The sequence below is a fragment of the Falco peregrinus genome, chromosome 1, assembly GCF_023634155.1.
Source record: "Falco peregrinus isolate bFalPer1 chromosome 1, bFalPer1.pri, whole genome shotgun sequence".
Taxonomy (NCBI): Eukaryota; Metazoa; Chordata; class Aves; order Falconiformes; family Falconidae; genus Falco; species Falco peregrinus.
The window spans coordinates 75,517,657-75,543,740 of record NC_073721.1 but is presented as its reverse complement, the minus strand read 5'-3'; the positions used below and the strand labels follow the sequence as shown (position 1 = coordinate 75,543,740).

At 34.6% G+C, this 26,084-nt stretch overlaps 1 protein-coding gene across 1 annotated transcript in view; it reads left to right on the top strand.

The window, feature by feature from the left end:
- The window catches only part of FMN1 (formin 1), a 148,155-nt gene that overhangs the window by 78,730 nt on the left and 43,341 nt on the right, over window positions 1–26,084 (top strand). Inside the window, exons 9-13 of the mRNA XM_055813279.1 lie at window positions 845–974; window positions 2,433–2,579; window positions 6,112–6,171; window positions 8,332–8,452; window positions 22,472–22,564. Coding sequence (XP_055669254.1) covers window positions 845–974; window positions 2,433–2,579; window positions 6,112–6,171; window positions 8,332–8,452; window positions 22,472–22,564 — 551 coding nt within the window. The remainder of the gene's footprint in view (window positions 1–844; window positions 975–2,432; window positions 2,580–6,111; window positions 6,172–8,331; window positions 8,453–22,471; window positions 22,565–26,084) is intronic.

The window sequence follows — 26,084 nt, the reverse complement described above, 5'->3', positions numbered from 1 at the left end:
TATGCAAACCCTGTTATTAGAAGAAATGTAAAAGCTTCTTGTATTATTCAGCCAAGCTCTTAAATTTTAAATTGAAGAAAAGCGAGGAATTACTCATGCCTTTGGGATGCTTTCATTTTGTGATATCCAAACTGGAGTTGTTGAATATGCTTCTATTTATTTTTATTTACCAAAGAGTTAAAGGAAGAAAGCTTTAATAGACTCATGAGGGAAGTGTATATACAAGGGCAGATAAAGAATTAGTAACTTTGCTGACCAGTGACTGAAGAGGGATATAATCTGCAAGTATTTTAGAACTAAATACATGGCTAGGTGCATTACCATAAACCATGCTGCTGTATAATTGGAAGTGTGATGCAAATTAGTAAAAGAAAACTGAGGCTAAACATCAGAAGAAATTTCTTGACAGACGTTTTATATTATGAAATAACCCTGTAGGAATATGTTGAGTTCTGTATTGCAGGGCACATTTTTAAGGGAAGCAAAAACACATGAGTGAAAACAGTAAATAGATAGTGTTTCTCTAGCTCTTGCCATTTCTTTTTCTTGCTTTTTTTTTTTTTAACCTATGGTCTAGGTTTATGATTCTTCTGTTTACTAGTATGCAGCTGTGATAGGGGGTTAATGGATTAATGTGATACCGATTAATGCCTTGCCTTTTTCTTGATACCAATACGATTTCTTAACACATTGAAAATAAAGAATATAACAATTATAGATTCTGTCAGATTTGATTAGAATAGGAAAGACTGCATGTATATTTCATGATACTACAGCTTTGATCCATTATGTATCCCACAGGTAAGAAATACAAAGATTCATTAATACTCTTTATTTTCCTCAGATTTTTATATGAGTTATCTCAGATCCCAAACTTCACAGAACGAGCTCAGTGTATTATCTTCCAGTCAGTTTTTTCTGAAGGGATAACATCAGTGCACCGGAAAGTTGACATCATAACTCGTGTTTCCAAGGTAAGTGATAATGAAAGCTAAATAAAAACATAAATTTATTTTAGAGTATTCATGCTTCTTTCTTTTGTGGGGTTTTTTTTGTTTGTTTTTGGTTTTTTGTTTGTTTGGTTTTTAACCATAAGTGATGAAAGATAAGCCTGGTTATTGGCTTTTCAAGAAAATAAATATATTTATTTTTTTAGCTGCTTTTTAAGAATGAAAAGAGGACGAAAGAGGGAAGGCAAGTTGTGCATCATGGCCTATGCTCTACATAGAAAATGTATTTTTATTTGAATGGCAGATTTTTATTACTTTGCACAGTAAGTAGAGTAATAATCTCCATAAAATAGAAATATCAGAGTAGCTTAGTACAGGGCCTTGCAAACTTACTTTTTTTGGCATATCATTGTTCATGCCATCAGCAATAGATGCCTATCATGTTCATTAACTTATTACTTTCCTCTGGTATCTGTACTAATACAGCAGATTTTTTAGTACCTGACAAAGCTTTACCTAAGACTTCTATATTATGAGTGACTAAAGACAAGTTTTTCTAAATTATAATAAATAAAACATGAAAAGTAGAATGAGGTGAGAATTAAAAGAGAAATTAAATAGTGACCTAAGGGTATTTAATTTTTTTTTCCAATTTGAAGATTAGCTTTTGATTAGCTTTACTGCCACAAAGTACCCGTACTCTACCCCTTGGATTTCTTTGCATGTTCTAACAACAAAAATAGTTACTTAATGTTTCCTTTCCAAAGGAAATCAGTTTTGTATAAGATAGGGAAAGTGGTATTTCCCTCTGTTTACTCATGAGGAGCTCACACTACAATTGATTTACCTAATGTGTAGTATAAGGCTACACAGTTAAGAATTAGGCCTGTGGCCTCAGATTCTTGATTGACAATATAGATATCTTTATATGTAAATTAAAATAATTTATTAATTCTCCACTGTTTCCAGATTTCTGTTTTGAGGCATAGTACTTTAGTCCTTAGCCCTGGTATATCTGTGTTAAGTATAGATCCAGAAATGTGAATTTCCAGAGTCCAGGACCAACGAGAAGCAGACTGAAGGTGACAGTCCCAGTTGAACTTAGTGGCAGCAAAACCCCCACATCTCCATTTGGCTGTGCATTATGCAAACTCATGATAATCGCCTCATCTGTAAGACTTTTAAAGCCTATTAAGAATGTTTAGTAATCTTCCATTAAACTTTTTTTCATGTACATAGTATATGATGCCACATAATTTGCTTCATATGGATTGAGTTAAACATAGTATCTTAGGCAGATGCAGTCTTAATAAATGCTTCTCCTAAATATTTGATTGTTGTACCAATTTCAGCTTCCTTTCCCTACAGGGGTAAAAACATACAAGAAACAAAAACCCTAGCAAAAATAGAATCTAAAAAAAAACTTTTTAGCTATCATAATTTTTGTGCAATAGAAGTTACAGACTAGTATCCATTTTCCAGGCTTTGCTGAACATGACAAGTGTAAAGGAAATTTTAGGTTTGATTCTGGCTTTTGGAAATTACATGAATGGCGGGAATAGGACACGAGGTCAAGCTGATGGATTTGGTTTGGAAATACTCCCCAAACTAAAGGATGTCAAAAGCAGGGTAAGTACTCATCTTTAATTAAAGATAATTTTTCTTAAGTGTTCTTTTTTTGTTCTATCATTTGTCAAAAATTAGTATTTTCTTCTTGCTATTAGCAAGGCACTTTGTACCATTTTCTTGCTTATTTTCTCCCAACTTTTCACCTCCTCCTATACACGTGCATATTTCCTTAATCTCCAATTTCTCATTCAGTACTACTAAATTAGTTGTCTTATGTGAGAACTTCTGTGTGTCTCTGCTAGAAGGGACTTAATTACAGTAGGGGACAGAGAAGTGAGAGAGCACGGATGAAGTCTTCTCCAGCAAATGTCCCCATTCTTTTTTCTTGCTCTTAACTTAAGGTAGTTCTGTGTGAGTAAAAACATTTTAAAAATCAGGTTTAGGACCAAAGTATCACTAACGGTTCAGTGTACCATATACACTAAGGAATTATATGTAATGGATATAAATATATAATATACAGGTTTTAATCCTCTTCAAAGAGGTTTGTCAGATCCAACAAGATATTTTCAGTCTTTTTGAATTGGCAGTGTAACGGATGTGAGGCATGAGTTATGAACAGCATGGACAAGAAAATGCTCATAGATGGCAGTAAATTATTTTGTCAAAAACTGAGAACCACTAGCACGTTTTTGGTTAGTCATGCTGGGATCAAAGTCAGGCTCAAACAAACTCTTGGCACCTTTTGAGATGAGGTTACTTTGTTCCTTATTTCAGTAGGGTGGAGGAGGAGGTGCTAAATAATGTAGGCAATGGAAACACCGCTCAGAGTTATTCTTTGCCAAAGAACATACCTAGACATCACATGGATATATGAAGCAGCAAGGAATAGGAGGTATTTTCTGCTGATGCTGGTACAGATTTGAAGGGTGAGAAAAAAAACTGCTCTTTCATGTTCTTCCTCTTTTCCTGCATGAAGTACTGTCTTGAACTAGAATGGTAGATTTAAAGCTTTTGTTCCTGTTTATGCTTCATGTATGTAGGGATGTGCTTGTGAGACAGGCAATGTCAGGGAAGCAGTATGTCTAGGGAGCTTTTTATTTTACTTGTGAATACCATCATTAATGAAATGTAAAAACATGTTTGTTGAATTGTTCAGTGAGCAACTCTATTAATAGACTTTTTCCGATGGATTTGAGTCCTTTGTCTCCTAAAGACATTAAGATGCTGGAGTGTGTCCAAAGAGCAACAAGGATAGTGGAGGGTCTAGAGAACAAGTTGTATGAGGAACAGCTGGGGGAACTGGGGTTGTCTAGCCTGGAGAAAAGGAGGCTCAGGGGGTACCTTGTCACTCTCTACAACTACCTGAAAGGAGGCTGTAGCGAGGGAGGTGTCAGTCTCTTCTCCCAAGGAACCAGTGTTAGGATGAGAGGAAACAGGCTCAGGTTGTGCCAGGGGAGGTTTAGATTGAATATTAAGAAAAATTCTTCACTGAAAGGGTGGCCAAGCATTGGAACAGGCTGCCTAGGGAGGTGGTTGAGTCACCATCCCTGGAGGTATTTAGAAGAGGTGTAGATGTGGTACTTAAGGACATGGTTTGGTGGTGGACTTGACAGTGTTAGGTTTACAGTCAGACTCTATGGTCTTAAAGGTCTTTCCCAACCTAAATGATTCTATGATTCTAGTTCTTACTTTCCTCTTCACTGCAATGAGTTCAGCTGTTCCCTATGACCACTTTTCTTCCAATCCTACTCTATGGACAAAGCACGGTACAAGCTGCAGCTAAACTAGAACTAGGCCAAGTTTCCCAGTACCCAGGTGTTCATTGGTTGGCCAGCTGCCATGGAGAAAAATGTAAACCAGCTCAGCTTTGCCTGACTTTTCTCAGCAGAAGCACTAATTTTAGCCTCACTCTTCTATCTAACCATAAACTTGTAAGAATGTAATAATCCCTGGAATAATTTGGCCAAATTTAGCCAGCACGTTCCAAAATAACAGGTTATGAAAAGGAGTGGCAGTTGCACAGTGTAATTGCATAAGACTTGTTCCTCAGCAAAACAAGCTAAAAAATTACATTATTTACAGTTTCCTGGTAGCCAAAATAAATATATTATTAGTTCAGACTAGTCTCCAAAATGCAGAAAAACTCAAAGGGACCAACTACTACAGGCAGACGTGGAACCCCAGAGATAATTGGTAGACTGTATCTGCAAGGAAGATGAATGCAGGGTCTTGTATTTTTGAACACTGAGGTATCCTTCCTGTGTCCCATTTTTCCGTTCTTGGGAATTGTCAGCAAGCACTATTACATCTAGGTAAGCTGTATTCCAGGAGCAAAGGTAAAGTGTCAATGTTAAATATCTCTTATTTCACATAAAAGTTATTTTTTGTTACATGAGCCTAGTATGTTACTTGGTATAGAGATATTTTTTTTAAATGTAGCTCACTACTTCAAAATCTGTGTTTTGTCATCTGCAAATGCTCTTTAAACCAAATTAATAGGTTTGATAATTTAACATGTAGAAAATAAAGTAACGGGTATATTTTATTCTAAAAGGGCAATCAAATGTTCATGAGTCACTTCAGGGGTTTTTTTTGTCACATGACCTGCCAGCAATGTCTTCTAAAACCATTATACCAGTAGAGTGGCTTTGTCTGCATGACAGCAGTGACTTGCTTAGTTAAGAATTTTGCTGGTATATGATCTTAATAAAATATAATGTGCTGCTAATACAAGCGAGGCAGCTCTGTACAGGAAGTCAGACATTGTTCACATACAAATATTAGTCCTGATACCTGTCAATATACAATATGAAAACACATCCAGAAAACCTTCAAAGACATTCCAGATCTAATTCCCTATGTTATGATTCTTTATGTTGTTAAACTATACCCTCTAATGTATAAGGCGCAGTTTTACACTTTTCCTTTAGTTTGTCTGGCCTATGCTAACCCAATAACATGTAACAACATAGAATGATGTTGTGTACAGTTGTATGGAGGACCGTGGAAATGGTGATTCCACAAAGAGTGTATTAAAATTCATATTTATAAGGCAAAAGGGCATGAAATACACTAATTGTTAGGTAAATGCTGTCTGGTTTTATATTTGGAGTCAAATATGAAAAATATCCATGCCTCTTTCAGATCTTCATTATAGATGAATTGAGACTAGAGGAATCAAGAAATTAATTCAATTCACCTTAATATATCTTAGGTGACTGTAATATTTAGTTAATGTTATAGTCAAGAATAATATTATTTCTTAATATTATTATTTAAATTAATATTGTTATTCAGTAATTCCTTGTATTACTAAAAAAATATACGGGGACAGCTTCTCCCAGTGCATGGTTTCTTACCTGGTATTTAGAACCAAAGGCAGCTCTAGGTCGTGTGGTGGTACATTCAAGCCTATGTTACAAAAGATTGATTTTTTTCATCAATAATACTAGGACTGAAGATATTGTGAGTCCTATTTCTCACAGCAATATGAAATAATAATACATTTATTTTGAAATAGAGTAAGTTTTCCGTCACCTGAAACAGTCTTAATCTCACACATTTTTAATAATGTGTTTATTTTTCCTAGGATAGTGGTATTAATCTCGTGGATTATGTCGTCATATATTACCTACGCCACTGTGATAAGGTAAAAGATTTATTTGCTGTATCAGCCTCTCCAAAAGTTAGTTTCTGTAAGAGCCTGACAAAGGGTTGGTATTAGCCTTTTAAAAATCTGAACACAGTAGCTTTGACAGAAAAATAAAATCCATTTCTTTTGCTCTCCTATAATAGTTGTGGACCTCAATAGGTCTGAAATTTGCTATAGGTTTTAAGATAAGGCTTTAGAAAATTTTACACATTAACAGTTGAACTAACCACTGCAGGCAGTTGCCTGCGACTGTTGGGGACTGGGCAGGTGGTCGTTCCGCTCCTGTTTTCTTACATCCTGGTTACTGTGGTGTTGTAAATCTTGTTCTGATGTGGTAATAATGGAAGACAGGAGCATGATTTCTCTCTCTCATGACAGAAAGCAAGGACAGGTTGGTATTTTAATATGGGTGAGTCAGTTGATGGGGATGAAGTTACTGTGGGAAGAGGTGTGGCTGCTGCTTTAAGTGAGTTACATTTATGAGGCTTTTTGATAGGTATCAGCAGTGCCCAGAGTTTTTGAGTGGAAAATTTGAATTATTGTCTTTCAAATGAAAATGTCACTTTTAATTGATTTAAAGTATGTAGTTGCTTATTTTTGAGATTAAGGAGATGGCTTTATCTAATCTTTGAATCTAAGACTAGTGTAATTTTTCATGGCCCTATGTTTGGTTGAATACAAATATTTTTTTCTTTTTCATTTTTGTCTTTTTCTTTTTAACTCTTACATAAGGATGTTGAACTGATGAGTTAGTAATCATAAGTATTTTTTCCAAGAGTAGGACTAAAGTAAGTGAAGACATTTCCCTGCCCATGGAAGGGGGGTTGGACTAGGTGATTTTTAAAGGTCCCTTTCCAATACAAGCAATTCAATGATTTAATGATCTCTGATGCTGGAGGGTCTGTGTGTCAAGAGCCTGTGGAACAGCTCCTGGGGCTGAGCTGCAGAGGATAAAAAGCAGTAGCAAATACATAGATCTGTGCTTGTATTCTTTTTCCTTTTTTTTTTTTTTTTTTTTTTAATGGGGGTGGGGGCTGGTGCTAGGGGGATGGGGAGGGCAGGGAAGTAAATAAAGTATTATTACTTTAACCTAAGTATCCGTCTTGTAAAAAGCCTTATAACGAAAGCAACTTTGTCTTACCTGTAGTGTGTCTCAATTCTCTGGGTATTGGCATATGTATTCTTCTCTCCTTTTTTAATACTGCTGAAGCTAATGCTTTCTGATTAATTTATTTAAATATTTAAATTTTTCTGCAAACTTTCTACTACACTGTAATTTTACTTCAGGGAGTTTTGTAAAACAAAACAGTTTATCTTCCTTGGGAGGAAATGGACACAGTACAAATGTCATCCATTGTACTTTTTTCCCCTGAATGTTCATATCTTTATAAAAATATTTTTTCCCTGCTCACAAAACAATTAGTTCTCTAACCTATGAGTTTTCCTTTATTATACATTGAATTTTGTGCACAGGTAATATTTTAAACTCACTAGGATATGGTTATGCACAGCGATGTCATATTAATACCATTTATATACTGGTTAAATTTTCACTGGAGGTACTGCTTTAAACATTGTAAGGGTTTTTTTGGTTGGTTTGGTTTACTTCTGATTTTTTTTTCTTACTATGCTAAAAATAAGGTACATACTTAGGAATTCCATACAGACATTAACCCATGTAATGTATTTAGCCACATAAACCTTCAACTGTGTATTTTTAATCAGTACAAAATACTTCAGGCAATATATAAATACTGTTTTCAATTTATTCTTACACAGCGTGTGTCATTTAATGAGTTAAGAGAGAATGAAATCACAAACTTTTGGCATGTTGTCTGTTTTTAAGAAATTTCTAATCCTTTATCTAAACCTTTATTGATATAAAATGAACTGAAATTTCTTGAGCTAAGTGTTGTTTTGTAATTTAAAGTGAGCACAGTTTGCTTAACAAAATCGAAAAGGAAGTTTCAACACTCAGAATGGTCAGGATTTCATCATGAATGATATATATGTTGTTTTAGCAAGAATGATTAAAAATATATTCTTTTTGCATTTCTATAGTAGCGTTTCATAGATGGCGTTTCAAAAAAAGTAATTTATATCACTGCAAATGCATTCAGCTTTCATAGTGGCCTGTTTGTTTGTTTGTTTGTTTAGGAAGCAGGAACAGACAAGAGTATTTTTCCTTTACCAGAACCACAGGATTTTTTCCAGGCCTCCCAAGTTAAGTTTGAAGACCTAATAAAAGACTTAAGGAAACTGAAGAGAGATCTAGAAGGTAACTGGGAACTTTCACATTTTTTCTGCTAACAACAAAGTGCCATTTAAAATGTGACCTTTATGAGGTTTTCTTATTGCTAATTAGGTTTATAGTGTTGATTCATTTAAGAGTTTTTACACTGTGGCACAAATTACTCACATAAATTAGAAAGAAAAAATCAAACTCATGACTTAATAAAAATGAAAGTAAAGATACTGAAAAGTAATTTTCCCTTTTACAATCAAGAGGTCCCTAAAGAAATTTTTCTGAAATTTTCTTTAGTTATGTGTGAATTTTCCTCTGGCTTCTCCAGAACTGTGTGTTTAACTGTAGATATCTGTTAGTTCCATAACATAAATACTTTCTTCAGTACTTGTCTAACAACAATTTAACAGCTACAAGAAAGAGTTGAATACTATTAATGTAGAAATAAAACACAGCTTGCCAAGGCACAGCAAAGGGAAATGGAAAGCTCCAGTTCAAAATATTTTCACCCTGGGACATAAAATAAACATTTTAAAATGTTTATTATAAAGAGGGGCTCGGAAACCCAACTCATCTATCAATCAAGGTACTGAGTGGAAATAAAGTAGGAAGGGTTGCTCTCTAAATATTCCAAGCAGTTTCATTTTTATTTTGTGCTTCATTTAACTTTCTAAAATAAGTCCAGCAAATGATGACTGAATATTTTAAGCCTGTCTTGTTTCTTAAGGAAAAGTTGCTACTTTTGCTGAAGCAGTTTGGTGTAGAAAATGGAGTTCAGGGAAAGAGTCTGCATAAAACCCTTTCTATAAAAACTTCTGTTTACATTTATATAGCTGCATCAAAATGGACGAGTTGTTTTAGAATCAGAGTTGGACAAGATGATTGTTTTAGATTTTTTTCAATATAAGGCAATGAAAACCATTGCAAAATAATTTATCCTTACAGTTAGAAATTGCTGGATTAGGTCACTGCCATCTTCAGGATAGTTTCAAAGGTTAACAGTGGTAGGAAAGTATCAGTTGTTGTTTGTTCGACCCGGGCATAAGTGAGTGCTCTATCTCCTCTCATCGCTTGGCCCTGTAAACCCCTTGCCCTGCCCTCTTTTGGGCTCATTTGTGCAGAAACTTGATCTGTGTTTGATCGTGTACTTTTTCGGCATGTAGTCCTGCTGTCATGCGTCTTGGGCTTGCAGGATCTGCATTGAGGCTGTGACATTCACATCATATTTGTTCTACATTGCAAAGGCACAGACAGCAAGCAGGAAAAGCTAAACACTTTAACTCTTAAAATAAAAACTTCAGCTTTCTTGTAATCACTGACTTCTAGTTTCTAAAACAAATTTTCTTGTTTATTTATAGGAAATCTGAAAAATCGTTATGTTGAGGTTTTTTTCATAATTCTTCTTTGTAAAGATGTATTTGAAACCCAGCCGAGCCAATTAACATATAAAGTTAATGACAGCAAAGATTTGAAACAAAGAAGGTTGTGGAAATGTTTTCCAGTGTTGGTACTTTATCACTCAGAAATATGCAGCAGAATTCTAACAAGCATTCCTGTGATTATTCTCTTATGTTTAAACAAAGAAATAATAACTCATATAAAAATATTGTATCTCTTTCAAACATTCCCTTTCAATTTTTTTTTCTTCAGATAATGCTGAAGTTTATTTTTAAATCAAAATTTTAATTGAAGAGGTTATAATTTTAACACGTACAACAAAGATTTGATGAGTCTCTGTAGTTTATTGTAGCCATTAAAAAGTTGTGGGTGCTGGCAGAATACCAGTGAAAGTCTAAAGCTGAAACAGATGTGAGTAGCAGAAACCAAGTCCAGAGAAGCGTCGGGCCCAGCTATCCAGACAGGCGCGGCCCTTCAGATGTAAATAATTTGAACAATATTAACTGGGGCTGCCAGTGTTATAGGGTACATTGGATTTATTTCACAGTTTGGTTGGCTAAGGTAGTCTTAAGCAGATTACCTTGGAAGTTGGATGAGACAAAGGTAATAAACCAAAGAGGGGGTTTCTTCTGTGTCATTAGGGAGCGAACTAATGTTTCTGTTAGTGATTTACTTTTTCTCTGAGATTTGTACAGAATAATTAAAAAAAAAAAAATTCACCTCTTGCACCCGAAATGGCAATTTTCATAGACACTTTTCATAATAGCTGTCATTAGTATTTAAAAAATTTTTTTACTAGTTTACCAAGGCATTAATTATCTTTCTGTCATGGTTATTAACATAGGAAAGATTGAGTTATCATGAATGGCATGTCTTAATGGTGTAAACCTCTGGTTTTAAATACCTAGACGCTGTGGAACCAAAAGTTCAAATCTAGATGGAGCACAAACCCTTTCATCCTTTTCAGATAAACAGATTGAGTTCCATACAACTTGGTATTTTGAAGTCTTTTAGATTAGACTTTGAAGGGACAGGCTAACTTCAGTCAAAAGGGATTAAGCTAAAGTTTTGCTCAAAAAATTCAAGCAAATTTCTGGACAACCTTAATTCAACAGTTTTTTAAAACATATTCCTGAACAAACTTTATAATAATGAGCATTCTTACATTAAAAATAATGCTTGCATTTAATATAGGCTTTTAAGGGAAAAGACATGCAAATGAGTGTAATATTAAATAGCTAGATAAAAATTTTAGAGTGAAAGCTGGTTCCACTTTGAAGTCACAGGAAAAAGAATTTTTTTTTTCTGTAAACTCATTTTTTCATTCCAGGTCTGTATAGCCTGTATATTTCCAAGGTTTTCAAATTCTACATAGTAGCATAAGCAGATACGTTGATTCATTTAACAAGTGTTAGCTTTCCAGTTAATATTTTTTTTAAAAAAAAAAAAAAAAGGGTTTGCTTTGCATCAGTATTTTAAGATTGTAAGATATCTTATTCCTTGTCTAGAGCAATGATTTCCACTTTTTCCTTTCCCTATGATGAAAAATGATCTCCTTTTTAGTCTGGACAATACCACTTGATTGCTGTTCTTGTGCAGTAAGTATATAACACTTGAAGTGTGTAATCATAAGATCTTTAGAAAGAAAGCCACTTTACCAAAGTATGATAGACTTGTATGAGTTTTACTGTGAACCTTTTATTCATCTCTCTCCAAAGTTGAACCATCTTAATTATTCAAAATCAGTTGCACTATAGATTGTTTCTGTACATACAAAATACACATTGTTCTTTATTGCAATACAAGAGCAAATTTGTGAAATTTTAAAATGCTGTTCCATTGGTCAAAAGAAAGCAATATTAGATTCATTGTATCATTTACTGTAATGTTCATTATAACTTTTTAGTATTCTTGACCTTAACAACTGAAAGAGCAAAGATATTTATTGAATGGTTAAAGATGGAAACCAAGGTAGGTCCACTCTGAATACTTTGAAGAGTCACACCTTTATTTCTCATAATAAATTACATTTCCTATGAGACTGTAATGTTCAAATTCCATTGAAAATCCAGATCCTTTTGCTTTCACCTTTTTCCATGGCTACCAGTAGAAATACTAGTTGCCATTTGCTTACTGGTATTTTTTCAGTACTGTATATGTTTTAAATTTTTACTAACTGAGTATGAGTGACTGTATATGTAAGTGTTTACACACACACGACTGAAAGGAAATAATTTAATCTAAAATAGAAACAAGACTTCATGGATCAGCTACCTGTAATAGTCAGCTGGATTTCAGTATTCCAGGAGACACGTTCTCAAACTGAGGGCCTCTTAACCTAGTTGTTGACAGATCTGTATCTCACATAAATGTTACCCCCAACTTTCCCACATTTAAGTAGTAGAACTTCATCAAAACTTTAGCTTATGGCAACCCCATCTTATAAAGTTGTGTAATCCTTATAAAAATATTTAAAGGGAAGCAGGTAAAAGCTATGTGTGAAAAGCTGAGCAATGACAATGTTACATTGGCTGTTTTCATACAGAAGCATTACAAGTATTTTAAAATCATACACAAATGCAGGCTGGTTGGTTGGAAGGAGCCTCTGGAGGTCCTGTGGTCCAAAGCCTTTGAGCAGGACTAATTTCATATTTAGATTGGGTTGTGCAGGGCCTTAGCCAGCTCAATTTTGAATCTAAGGATAGACATTCCAACACCTCTCTGGCCACCTGTTCCAGTGCTGAATCACTGTTTTTTCCTTATCCTGTGTGAGAATTTCCTGTGCTGCAACTGGTGACTATGGCTCCTTTTTCTTTAGATGTGCATTTCTGAGAAAAGTCTGGCTTCATTTTCTCTATAGCTATTCGCTATATAGTTGAAATGAAAAACTAGATCCCCAGTTAGCTTTCTCTTCACCAGGCTGAAAATGCCTGGCTTCCTCTGCCTCTTCTTCAAGTGTTTCATTTTATTTTCATTCTCAAATGGCATGACAATATGTATATTCTTTTTCAGATATGAATATGTTTGTGTGTCTGTGTGTGTATATATATATTCTTTTTCATAGAAACAGATCCAGTGCGCTGGATGTGACTAGCATGGTGTTGCCGTACCGATACCAGCATCATAGCTAATTAACCCTGTCTCTTTGCATTGCTGACTAGACCAGACATTGCTTTCATTGAGTGCCTCTTCAGGGAGCTCGGTACCATGTTATATTGCAAAGTGGATGTGTGTTACAAAATTTAGACAAGAATGGAAGAGATTTTAGAAATGATAAATGGGTGGCAATTGAAAAGCGTCACTCATTCGCTATTCTTGCAACCACTATCACTGTAAATAGAGACAAGGAGGAAGCTGCAAAAAGAAGAAATAATCGGTTCACGCTCATTTAAGACTAAAACTGTCTGATTTTCCAGATTTAAAATACTGAACAACATTTGTTTTTAACAAGGATTTTAAGGTAATATATTTACCAATAGGAAAATATACAACATCAGAAAAAGTTTAATCAATATTATTGATTAAAGAAGTTAATTTAAATTTCTTAAATGTGTGTTCCTATCAGAGTCCTCAAACGGAGTTAAAGGTTTTTGCAACAAAATGCCCACTAATTAACTGTAAACCATTTTTGTTACAGAGATTAATTGATGTTGTCAATTAATGGACTCATTTTCAGCTTTTGTTGGATTTCTATGTAAGCACAGATGGAGAACTTAATTGAATGTGTTATTATTTATACAGATGGAATTCTATGCTTAGTTCATATATAATACAGCCTTAGATAAAGTCTGTTATATGGAATAGAGTTTTAGCATAATCATGATACAATAATTATCAATAGGGCAACAATTGTGATGTTGAGAGGTTTTGACCGTTGTGTGATTTGCTTTGTAGACAGTAAGGCTACCGGATCACATCATGAAAATTTTAATCCTATCTGTTTGAGTGTTAACTTTCTAAATAATTTGTTGAATCAATAGATATTTCCCAGTAGAAGGTGATTGATTATTCATTACAGGAGCACAGTATTCAAAAAAGTATCAAAGGTCTTTTTCTAAAATATTTTCAATGAGTTGAAGCCTTAGTCTAATTTAAATGAAATGTTTTAAGTCAACTTGTAAGTAGGGTTTAGACATCTGAGTCACATTAAATGTTCTAGAAAAATTTTCCCAGCAGGAGCGGAGAAGTTGTATGATAACTTTCCAGGAACTAGTCACTTTAATTTTCTTCATATTAATTATACTTTTACATTTTAAAATTAAACTTAAAATTTTGGAAGTGCAAGCAAATAGAAATTTGAACTGTGTTGGAACATGAGGAGCCAAATAGGTGCATGTGTTATGTCTTTAGACATTAGCATAAATGGAGCCTGTTGTTTTGTACCTGGTGAGTATCGCTATATTTTTGCACTGTCCAGCATTTACGTGGTGTATTTTGAGGCAATGCAGAATGATGTAAGGAAAAGATCAAAGGACAGCTTCGTACAGGAAAAGTTATTTTGTTTAAAAGAGTTGACAAAATTATACTTTCTTCCTTCTCAGATTTTTCTGACTACTTTTTGAATAGTCTCTTGCCTCAGCAGGGTGAGATATATTTCAGTTTGTTTTGATTTGGCAAAGATACAACGCAGGCATTAAAAAAAACTTTTTGTATGTGCGCATTGGATCCTGTTTTACAATGAAACTTAACATTTTGCCAGTGTTCCACTGGTGATGTTCATATGCGGATACATTAAGTGGAAATTTTCCTAAGTACACCATTTCTTAAAATTCCATTAGATTTTCTAGTTTGTGATAATAGAGAATAATATGAAATGGCTTTAATAAGATTTAGAAATATAATAGAGGAAAGTAGAGTTTATCCCTGGGAGCAGATGTCTGCATGTGTACACAAAGGCGAGGGAGAAAGCTCTCTGTTGGTTAAACAATGGCATGCTGTTAATTTTTTCTTTTATTTTTTTTTCTTTGACTGAAGAATCCTAGGAAACTTCTTGTTAAAAATCGTTCTGCAAATGTTAAGATTCTCAAACAAATCTTGGAAATACCATAGTTATGAGTTTCTGTGCACTTTTCTCTGTGCCCTTCCATGTAAATAAATGTGTGCACGTGCTGAGCATTAGGTATATAACTATGTGTTATACATCTGGGAGCAGGTAGCATACGTCTGGGAACAGAAGGAATATTGCCCCTGTCAATGTGTGTGATGGATACTGAATGGTATTGAATGGTAATGCTAGCACTGGGAGGAACAGTGACTTCATATCTAGGGACCTCATCAGCTTTTGCTCTTTGAGGGAGTATGCAGTAAAAGGCAAGGCAGATTTCTGCTAGAATTGAGGCAGTCACATATTTACTGCCAATGATCAAACACTGAAAGTACATTAATTCAGACAGTGGGATACAAATTAGTGTAGTGAGGCTAATTAGCACTTCAAGAAGTGTTCCTGCTACTGTTTGTGCTGGTTTTGACTAGGGTAGAGTTAATTTATGAATTTGCATGATTTTAAATCCAAGCACCATGCTTTAGCTAAACCAAAGCCACAAACTCAGTAGAAGAATTCATTAGGTGGAACCTTATAATCTGTCTTGCACATAAAATCAGAGATCCAGCAGTACAGAGGGAAACAGGAGATCGCTTCTCTGGCCTCCACAATTTCAGCTTATAAACATAGTCTTTCAACCATTGCCCAGCAATTCTTTTCTATCTGACCCCTTGTTCAGTACGCTAAGTAACATGTTTGTGTGTTTGAAAGGTCTTTTTTTTCCCTAGCACTGTAAAAATCTTGGGTCATCCAATTAAAAATATTATTATTGCTGCTTAAAAATTTTTGCTTCCTCTAAATAAGCCAGACAAGACTCTTCAATTTCAAAATACTCATTTGTTTCTTCTGTTCACACAGAAGGTAAATGTTCGGGTTTCTCAGCAGGTTCTGCTAGCACACATTTCTGCACTCATGGCAGATCTTAATGATGTGCGGAGGTCTGTATATTTGGATCTTGATGCTAACCAAAACTTTCTACTCATAACATGTGCTGGAATCACTTAAGAGATCTTACAAAGACTTGACTAGAAAATTTTGAGGGTTTAGTCATATATTCATTTATATGTGCTGTTCAGTCCCTTGCAGTATGCTTATCCACTGAAGGGCGCGCTGAATGTAAACTACTATGTCAGAGAGAATACATTAACCAGAGACTCAGATATGTTGCTATGGTGTGAAAAATATTTAGTTTTACTAGCAATCTTTGTTCATTTTGTTAAATGTGTTCTTAGGAAACAATCTTAACAGAAAGGTTTTTAAATTATTTGTATAAAATGTTGATACCCTTTGACAAAACAAGGAGCAAAAAATTTTCTTTTAGATTAGTTGAAACTAATAGAGGCCTGACAGTTCCTCTGCGTGCCATCACATACTGGAAAAGTTCAAAACGAACTTAAAAGAAACAGGCAAAAACCCCTCACAAATCTTAAATCTGAAAGACAAAGCCAGAATACCTGATCAAACTTGGGAAAATTGTCAAGATGTCTGACTCCCCACTTCCGTTAAAACTCCATTAGAACAGGTGAGCTTTAGAGGGTGTTTTGTATGCCACCAATTCTATTATTTCACGTTACACAGCTTAGGACTTACTATGGAAATGTTTTTCTGTCTCATTTATATGTAAGAGCTTGAGCACCTAAACAGATACATGTTTCTCTGTGGTAGGAGGGAAATATATTTCAAACAGAGAAGGATCAGACTGTTTGAAGTTGCACTTATTGGTGTCTATCCTCTGAAATGTTTTTTTTAAGAAAAACAAAATACTAATGAGCGAATAATTGTACATAGAAGCACATTTCTTTTTCTAAATTAGCTGAAAACGTTACAGAACAGTAACTATGCAAGTGATTAGTAGGTTAGAATGTTGCAGTTAGTTTTATATGTGCTAGCGCTTCTTTTGCATTAAATTCTTGACCTTTATTTAAGACAATAAAAACAAAGCTGGAGAATAGAGTACCACCACAATTTGATCCTCTTCTACATTTTTCTGAGATACTTTTGTCTCAAAAAGCCTCCCACCCCATTTCGTGGCATTTCCCTCTCTACTTGATGCAAAGGCTTTTGTATGAGTCAACCCAGCTTTGTCTAGGGTTTTAGGGCTTGAACCTTTATTGTGTTGCTGTCATTGAAAAGATCCATTTACTTGCAAGGTTGTAATAAGCACAATAGCTGTAGATGGCACTGATATAATGAAGGTGGTAAAGGTACCTGCAGTAAATACGTAACTAAGTTGCATGTAATAACAAGAGAGTATAACCAAGTCCTGCAACAGTGTCTAACGGGGACACAGAAGCATCTCCTCTAACTTCTTAACTTGCCAAGTTGTTTGTGAGTAAGAAAATGTAATAAAGCAAAACCAAACTAACTAAATAATGAGGAACTTATGTAGCACTTGCTGAGTGATTTAAATTTATGCTTTTTATCTGAAGTTTATTAGATTTTATTGCGGTATATAGGCCCAAGGAGTGTAGCAGACTTCTGCACTGTAAAAAAAATGGATCCTCTCGTACAGAAATTTGTGGTTATTTAGTGCTACATTGAATTCATTTGTGGTATGGGTTCAAATCCTCTTTGAAACAGAAAAGATAAGGGTTCTAAAAAAACCTGCTCAAATAGTAACCCTCCTGTCAAAGCCTGCATTATAACAAGAAAATGAAATAGCAAGTTTGGCAGTGTAACCTGCCAGGCTGGGAGCAGGCGAGGGGTGGGGGCATGCTCAGCAGCTTGCACAGTGGCATAACTCATGGGGGATAGTGTCAGTGACAGGTTTATAGGAATTCATGGTGTTGATACTTGGTTTCACTGTCAGGATGATTCCTTTAAATGCTACTGGTGTGTTCTGGTGAGTAAATAGTTAGTAATTTACTGTTATCAACGTTAAACTATTTCTGGTTTTACATTTGCTTTAAAAATGGTGCTTAAAAAATTCCAAGTCCTGTCTGATTGACACTGAAATACCCTTTACGTGGAAGTTTGTTTATGGGCAGTGATTCTTTTGACAGATTTACAAGTGTCTGTGGAGTTTTAAAAGACTATTGCCCAATAGGCATTAAGTGAGAGACATTCTATTTTGTAAATATTTTCACTTATATTGGGGATTTTTAAAGAACTTTTGAGCCAAGTACTGCATTAAATCTGAAGACAGTGGCAAACTGATAATCAGCAGTTTCCAGCTTTGTTTTAATGTTTTGCTAATGGTTTCCATTTCTGTGGCCAAGATTTGCCGTCGGTGAAGCATGATGTACATCCAACAATTTCTAAGGGCTTTTCAAGTACTATTGCACACTTGCTTTTTCTTTTTTCTTTTTTCTTTTTTTTTTTTTTTGCAATAGCTCATTTAGAAATAAACAATGTTTGAAGTAGCTTATTACATTTAATTTCACTAATATAAAATGCATACCAAGAAAATGAACCAAAAGTTTATTACATTAATGGAGAATTTGCCTCTGTTTGAACTCGGTGATGCTGAAACAGGTTGTTTGTTTTCTCAAATTATTAATTTGGAATGAGATGGTGAGAGAAGAAGTGTGCATGTGCTGTCAGATTCCTCAGAACTTCAGAAAGATTTTTTTTCAGAAAGTTTTTCAGAATTTATTTCGAAGAAGGAATGCATAATAGGATGCTTTACCACAGAATCATTCTAATAAAAGCCTTGCTAAAATAATTTTCTTTTTTAAAAAAGAAAGGGTTTATATTGTAGTGAATATGAGAACAAAATATAAGAAAATCATGCAATGGTCCCTCACACGTGTTATATAGCATTTTTAGCAAAGATGATCAGGGCAACTGATGGAACGGGACTTCTCAGTTGTAATTTTTTATCTAATTTTTGGCATGACTTGATAACTTTATGGTTTTTTAAAGGAAAATTTTTCAGGTAAATTTCTGAGTAAACAAACAAACAAAAAAGAACTTACATAACAGGAAATTCAGTGAATGTTTGTTATCAGAAACCTCTATATTATGTTGTGCAGAACTGAGTCAGGTCATACAGTTGTATGATAGCCTTTCACCAGTATTACAAATTACAACTGCCATTTTAATCAAAACCTTTGATTTAGCCCTGTCATGAAAATCTTTCTCTTCTGTCATGTGTGTCTTTATTTGTATCTGATTTGTGATTCCTTTGAACAGACTTCCAGCATTCTTTGCTATATCTATCCCCAGGCAAATGTGGTGATGTTCCAGAGTTCTTCAGCCTAAAAGCTACATTTAGTTGGTGGTCCTAGCCTTCATTTTCTTATAGGTATTGGACAAGGAATCATTATTCTGCATAGGACTTGAAGGGAATACTGAGACTGGCGAGATTTCAGCAGGAATGCAAAATTTTTGACACTGCAGTTCAAGCTGAAGTTCATGACTGCCTTCTGCCAGTGACTCCATACCTATGTGATGTGTCTTATTTTTAACATTAGCAAGTAAATAAATTCAAGTTTTATTCAGATATTTCACTGCAGTTAACTTTAAATGGAATTAGTTAACCTCCAGTTGCCCAGATAATTTTTTGTTTGTTTGTAGACCAAAAGTAAAGGTTATTGAGTGAAGTATAACAAGTTAAAGGATTAAGCGCTGTAGGGCAAACATGTTGCTTTTGTGATTAACAGATTTTCACATCATAACCCTTGTCCTTGATTCCTTTAGCTCAAAGCTAAAACTTTCTCGGAGCTCTTCAGTCTAGTTTGACACTTACCTGAAAGAACTTCAGGAAGTAAGGGGATAGATTTTAGTTTTAGATAAATATCATCTGGATAAACATCATCAGCAGACAGAATCGTACAAAGGTCTCTTTTTAAGGCTTTCCAGAGTCTGCCAGCATTTATTTGACTTCTTTTGTCTATTTCAGTTTCATTGTTTCAAGATGACTTAAGCAATGCAAACTGCTGTCACATTTTACCTCATCTCATTTCAAACTTCTAGAGTTTTAATCAGGACCCTTGATTCACTTATTCTGTTCCTTCTACCTCATTTGCTCTTCTGTACCTGCCTTCTTGCTCTTCCTCTTCTCTCATGCCAAATGTTGATCTTCTTGTTAAGGATGTTAGGATTCTTCTTAAGAATTCACTATCCAAAACAGCTTTTTCTCTATACACTGGTACTTCTTGTCCATATTTTCCTGTAGCTTTTGTCATCTGATTAAGGTTAATGTTAGTCATCTTTATTAATAAAAAAGTCTATTAAATTTCTTTTTAATTTAGAAGCAATTCATTTTAATCTTGGTCATTTAAACATTTACATGGGACTTATGTGAGTAACCTTTCCAAATCTTGCGTTATTAAAGCTTGTAGGAAGCATCTAGGAAGATTTCAATACTCCAGACAGTGTATTAGCAACACTATATGTTTGGGAAAATGCCTTTCTAGAATATGTTAAGAGTATGTTTAGATACTACTGTAGCTACAACTCATCATATTATGATGCATATTCATAGAAATCTACATTTGTATGGATTTATAAAAATCTAGTTATATAAAATCATTATAAAATAATTATTGGCTTGCAATTGCTGCAACCTTAAATGATTGTAATAATCATGTGCATTCTATAGTCACTGTGTGCCAATTGCCTGAACATTATGTGTACTAACACTTTTGCGCTTTAGTCATTTTATACTTATCTAAAATAATTTCTAGGTATTGCCTTATATGATTTTCTGTAGATTTGTTTAAACACAATGAAAATGCACAAATCTGTAGCTTCTGCTTTGTTAAAACTTCCAGTCAGAAACTTGACAATACTGTCTCGGTTATTTTGTTAGATTTTTTCCCCTATACAATTGTAATATGTCTGTCTTCTTCGAAAATAAAGTGTTACAATTTGCTTGAATATCTGTAGAAATCTTCTAACTCTACAAACATAAATGTTAAGTATACATTCATTTCATTCAGTGTATCATAACAGTCATGGAAAGTTCAAATTTTTACTGGTGAAGAGGCATGTATCATGAAAAAATAATCTTTAAAAGTTGCATGAACTCCCTGATTGCTGATTTGTTTTGCTTTATTTAATTTATTAATGACACAGAACTGAGCAGCTTGTAAAAGACTTCTTTTCCCCATCTGGTACGTTCAAGTCAATGCTCCATTCTGCCTACTGTCTGGCATACAAATAAATATCCATTAACTTTTCTCTGAACAGTTTCAAAGGTCCATCTTATGCTACAGGTTGAAAGACTAGAGATTAAAGATAAACTTTATAGCGTAGCCTGGGTCATTTTACTTGAGCTCTGGAGCTCCACAATAATGTCATGGTCCACAACTTACATGAGTTGTGGAGGGATGCTAAATTAAAATAAACACTTAGATGGGAACAAGTATCTTTTCAGCATTTTTCTGTAACAACTGCCCAAAAATATTTCTGGTCTCAATTAATTGAAAAGCTGTCTTTTTTAGTAAGTCCTGGTGGTCCAAGGATATTTTAGGTACACTACTAGTCGTACAATAAATTGTATGCATCCCATTGACTTTTTTCATGGTGCTGCAAACTAACATGACATTTTAATTACAAATCCTCAACTTCTGTTTTCATGGTTGTGCATTAATTTTTGCTGCAATAAATTGAATTATATAGTGGTGGTAGCAATATGTAAAATATGGTTCATGCAGCCAAACTGTAACTCTCAGGTTTAACTCCAAATTAAATTTCCATCTAAATTTAGCTTCTTGGGAATGAAGAGTTATGGGAAAAATAAAAATCTTACAGTAGTTCATAAATTCAGTTGCTAAATGGAAGGCAATTGCATTTTGATTTCTAACAGTCTCAGTTCATCTTTAATGTGGAATGCTGGAATCTGTAAAGTTTACTAGAAGTTCTAGGAATGTCAAAATTCATTGGTAACTAACCAGGAGGTTTTAGAAAGTGACATGGCATCAGGTCTTAAAACAACAGATAGATTAAATAGTAAACAAATTGCAGTTAGATGTAAGTTAACTTTTTTACAGACTTCTACTATTCATATCACGGCCTGGAATTTGAATACCTAAGTAAAGCTGAATTCCTGCATCTGTGTTAGGAAACATGGTTGAGGATAGGATGCCTGGCACTGACTGACTGAAATCAGTCCAGATAGAAGGCATCCTCCACTCACCACAGAAACAAAGTTTAGTCTTTTAAATACCATCTAGAGCAGGGGGTCCTCAAACATTTTAACCAGGGGGCTGGCACGCAGATGAAGTGGCAGGCAGCCATCTGCGGCTGCTTGGTTTCCCCCCCCACCCCCCGGCGGGGGGGCGGTCTGTAAATACCGGGGGCCGGATTGAGGACCCTGGGGGGCTGTATCCGGCCCGCGGGCCGTAGTTTGAGGACCCCTGAGCTAGAGTTTGTGTGTGAGGCAGTCTGTGTTAGTGGCAAGTCTCAGCAAATACCTGGACTTTTAGGACAAAGTCATTACTAAAGACGAATTCCACTCTTTAAACACGTATAGAATTTTCTATTTGGTATGCTAGACTAGTGTGGTATTTTTTATTTTAACATAATTGCTGGATTCCTTAATGCTTATTTATTTCCATTTCCTTTAAAGTCTTGGTGACTAATTTAGGTGTAGCCTTCTACAGTGTTGATATCTACTTCTGGTAGGCAAATTATGTCACAAACTTTCTTTCAACTTCTTTTTGTAGCCTCTGAAAAGCAGATGAAGTTAGTTTGCAAAGAGTCTTCTGAAGAGCATCTCCAGCCCTTCAAGGAGAAATTAGAGGAATTCTTCCAGAAAGGTAATCACAGTTGAAAGAAAAAAATATTGCTAAATAATGTAGTGGTTTGAAGGTTGTGCATAACATAAGCTGCATTAAATATCTGTTGCCACTGAAAATATCTATCATCTGTTATGGATTATGTTCCTGATGTGCCTAATATATACTAAGAATATGAATAATATTTATGTAGATCTTGGACATCACTTGTCAAATATAATTAATCTCACTCAATTCCTATTTGTTATTTTCTGCTTTTTTCTTTATCATTTTTTATAATCAAAATGGAAAAGATATTCATCATAGACCAAATTTATCAGAGAGAATATAAACCCACAGGTTTATAAAAGACTAGAACGAAAAATACCCTTCTAGAGAAAGCCCACATATATACATGAAGTAATGGTATCTTTTGTCATAGTGTGGTCTTATGAAGTAACTAATTCAGATTTAAAGATTTTTGTCTTGTGTGCAACAGAAATAGGCATAAGGAAGTGATTTACCAGGACAGAGTACAGAGACAACAGGGGTGAGATCCAAGGTCCCATTTGATCGTCAGTTCAAGACAATGTAAACGCAGGTTTCTGTTGAAAAGACAGTTCTGCTCCCTCCTGTTTCCCAGATTATGTGTTCCCTGTTACCTGCTTCTGCCAGAAGCGTATCTCTGGAGCTGTGCAAAAATAAATGAGGGAATAGATTATTTCCCCACCCTCTGCCAAATTGTAGGAGTACAGACTACTTGGGTAATCAGAGTAGAGTGTTGCATTTCTGATGACTATATTAAGAACTGTTAAGAATTAAATATTACCAAAGAACTAGTATTTGTCACAGAAACTGTGAACAGTTTAACAATTTACTGTTTTGGTCACAAATCCAATACACAGTACCATACAAGCTGCTATGAAAAAACTCCACCCCAACTAAAAGCGGCAGCAGGAGTAGCAAATGCGTACCAGCACAGTCCCAAAAAATAAAGGCAACACAGTACCCTAGTTTCTCCTGCAGAGCTGAGCTACCTAATTTCTGATGAGTAGAATACGATAAAAATACCCAGTTGATCTTGGAAGAAGATCAGTTCTGCTTTAGAGAAATTGCAATTTAATTGCATGTTATCATTTCAAATAGAAAAACATATTCTTCCATATTTTTGACCTGTTTATGCCTATTGATGTTGAAATTGAGATATCTGTCAGCCTAACAGAAAATTTTGCCCTTATGTCTGTAAATAATGTATATATTTAAAAAAAAAAAAAAAGAGGATACATTTTTGCACAGTGTCCTGGGACAATGAGTTCTTCATATAAATTATTAAATTTATTGGACATTTTTTAGTGTTTCAGGCTTTTTGTATTCTAGAAGGAGAAAAAACACATGGATTACTTGTCCGCTTTTGCTCCTTTTGCTTTATAATATTATGTTTGATGGTATCTAGTTATACACATTTAATTTTTACTAATTTAACTTCTCATCTTTTGACACTTCTGTCCTCTACCTTTTTTTGAGATGTCAGTAGGTTGTCAGAGCCTACAATTATTAACCATATTTCTCTTTCAGTCACCTGATTTATTTGAATCTTTATAATTGGTGGGTGATACTTTCTGTGGCGTTAGAACGGAAATCTTACAAAATTCTACACTGAAGATCAAAGATTGGTAAAAATAACGCAGAAACCCATTTTGATTTATGGTGCTAGAATAAGCATTGAACAAATGTCAAACTCAGAGGTTCACTTTAGATAAGTGTCTGCAAACTCAGCTGCTTCTCTGAAATTAAGAGTTAACTGATAATACTGAGCACCCGTTAAGCATGTGCTTTCAGTTTTGTTTGTTTGAAAGAAGAGTTGTGGCTGGTTTAAGCAAACGTAAGAAAAATTTGTCTGTTATCTTTCTGCCAGCTCACAGCAAGTATCCAAAGCTGAGAGGCTTTTCTGAAACTTCTGGCTTGAAAATAGGGCTGGAACTCATAGAAATTCAGGTTTTTCTCACACAATTTCCCATCATTTCTAGTCAATGCTAAATTGGAAATACTGTAAGAAAAAAACCATACTGATTTGCTTAAACTGAACTGTTTACATTTCCTAATTACAATTAATTCCAATTAAAATCTAATACTTGCTCTGTTGTAGCAAAAAACACTGAGAGTGTTGTGGAGACTGACATTCTAAAATGCTAGAGGGGATAAACTGTACTTCTGCTGATGTCAGTGCTGTTTTGTGTAGCTGAATGTAATGTATCCTAGTGCCTTCAACAGGGAATTAGGTGCCAAAACCTTTAGGTTCTATTCCCAGTTTAGCTACTTGACATGTGATGCTAGAATAGTTGCTTAAGCTCTTTTTCTTATTTTTATTCTTTTTCGCTTTCGAAGAGAGCACTTCACTTTTCTGATACACAGAATGTTAAATAATGATTCTTGCTATTTTTGTAGTGAAAGATAATCTTTGTCAAGTACTTTGCGATTGCCACATGAAAGACATCATGTATAAACTGTGTTAATACTTCATTCACTGTATTTGATATTTCCATGCTTTTTTAAAAGGGTTTAGATCAATCTCAAGGTGGAAATAATCTTTGGTAGATTTAATTACATTATATGCCACAAACTATAGTAGTTTTATTGTAATATGGAGACCTAAGGATTACTATAAATTAATATATACCTACTGTATTTCCAGTGGAATTACTGTATGGGGTTTTTTTCAGAAATATGTTCATAACATTTTCCATTTAAATTTCCGTGATATTAAAAAATACTTTGAAATCATGAAATTATTGGTTGGTTTGGAATGCTCCTTAATTTATGAAATTCTCGCTTAGAATTGCTTTGAAGAAAACTCCTCTTTTAGTATGAAACTATCTCACACAAAAAAAATCAAAATACTTAGATGAATATGAGAAAGATGCAAAATACTCTATTTTGAAAAGGAGAAAAGAAAGTATTTTTTTGCTGCAGCTGTGAAGCTCACTGGAAGGGGTGCTGGCCAGTGGCCATTGGTGTTAGTTTTTCATAACATTTTTTATTCTCCTTGTGCATTCTTTCAAGAATAATACAAACCAGATAGTAAATGACAGAGTATGCAACTAGCCTACTAAAATTCATTTCTTATTTTGCCACTTGACTATTTCTTATTGTTTGTCCATTTTAATAAATACGGAAATGCATGACACAGATTCATGCAGGATCTTGCAAAATCTGGTCCCAAATTCCCCTTCATTGCTTCCAGGTCAGAAAGTATGTAAAAACTTTAAATCTGAGCCCAGTTTCCTCCCTCATATACTGGAATGTGCAAATCAAAAAGTCTGTATGCTCCATAGCAGATAGCATAGTAAGAGCATAGCTGCCTTTTCATCTCTAAGAATAAATCATCTTGATGATGAAGATTGTGCTATTAAAGAAATTCATTCAGTTTACAGCAGAGTCTGGGAAGCAAGTAGTCTGATGTCAAGACACAACGGTTTTTGAAAATCATTAATAGTGGAAAGCAACGTTATTTGGGAAAAGCCCATGATACAGTGAGGTGTCCAAGGTAACAAAGCAAAATGTA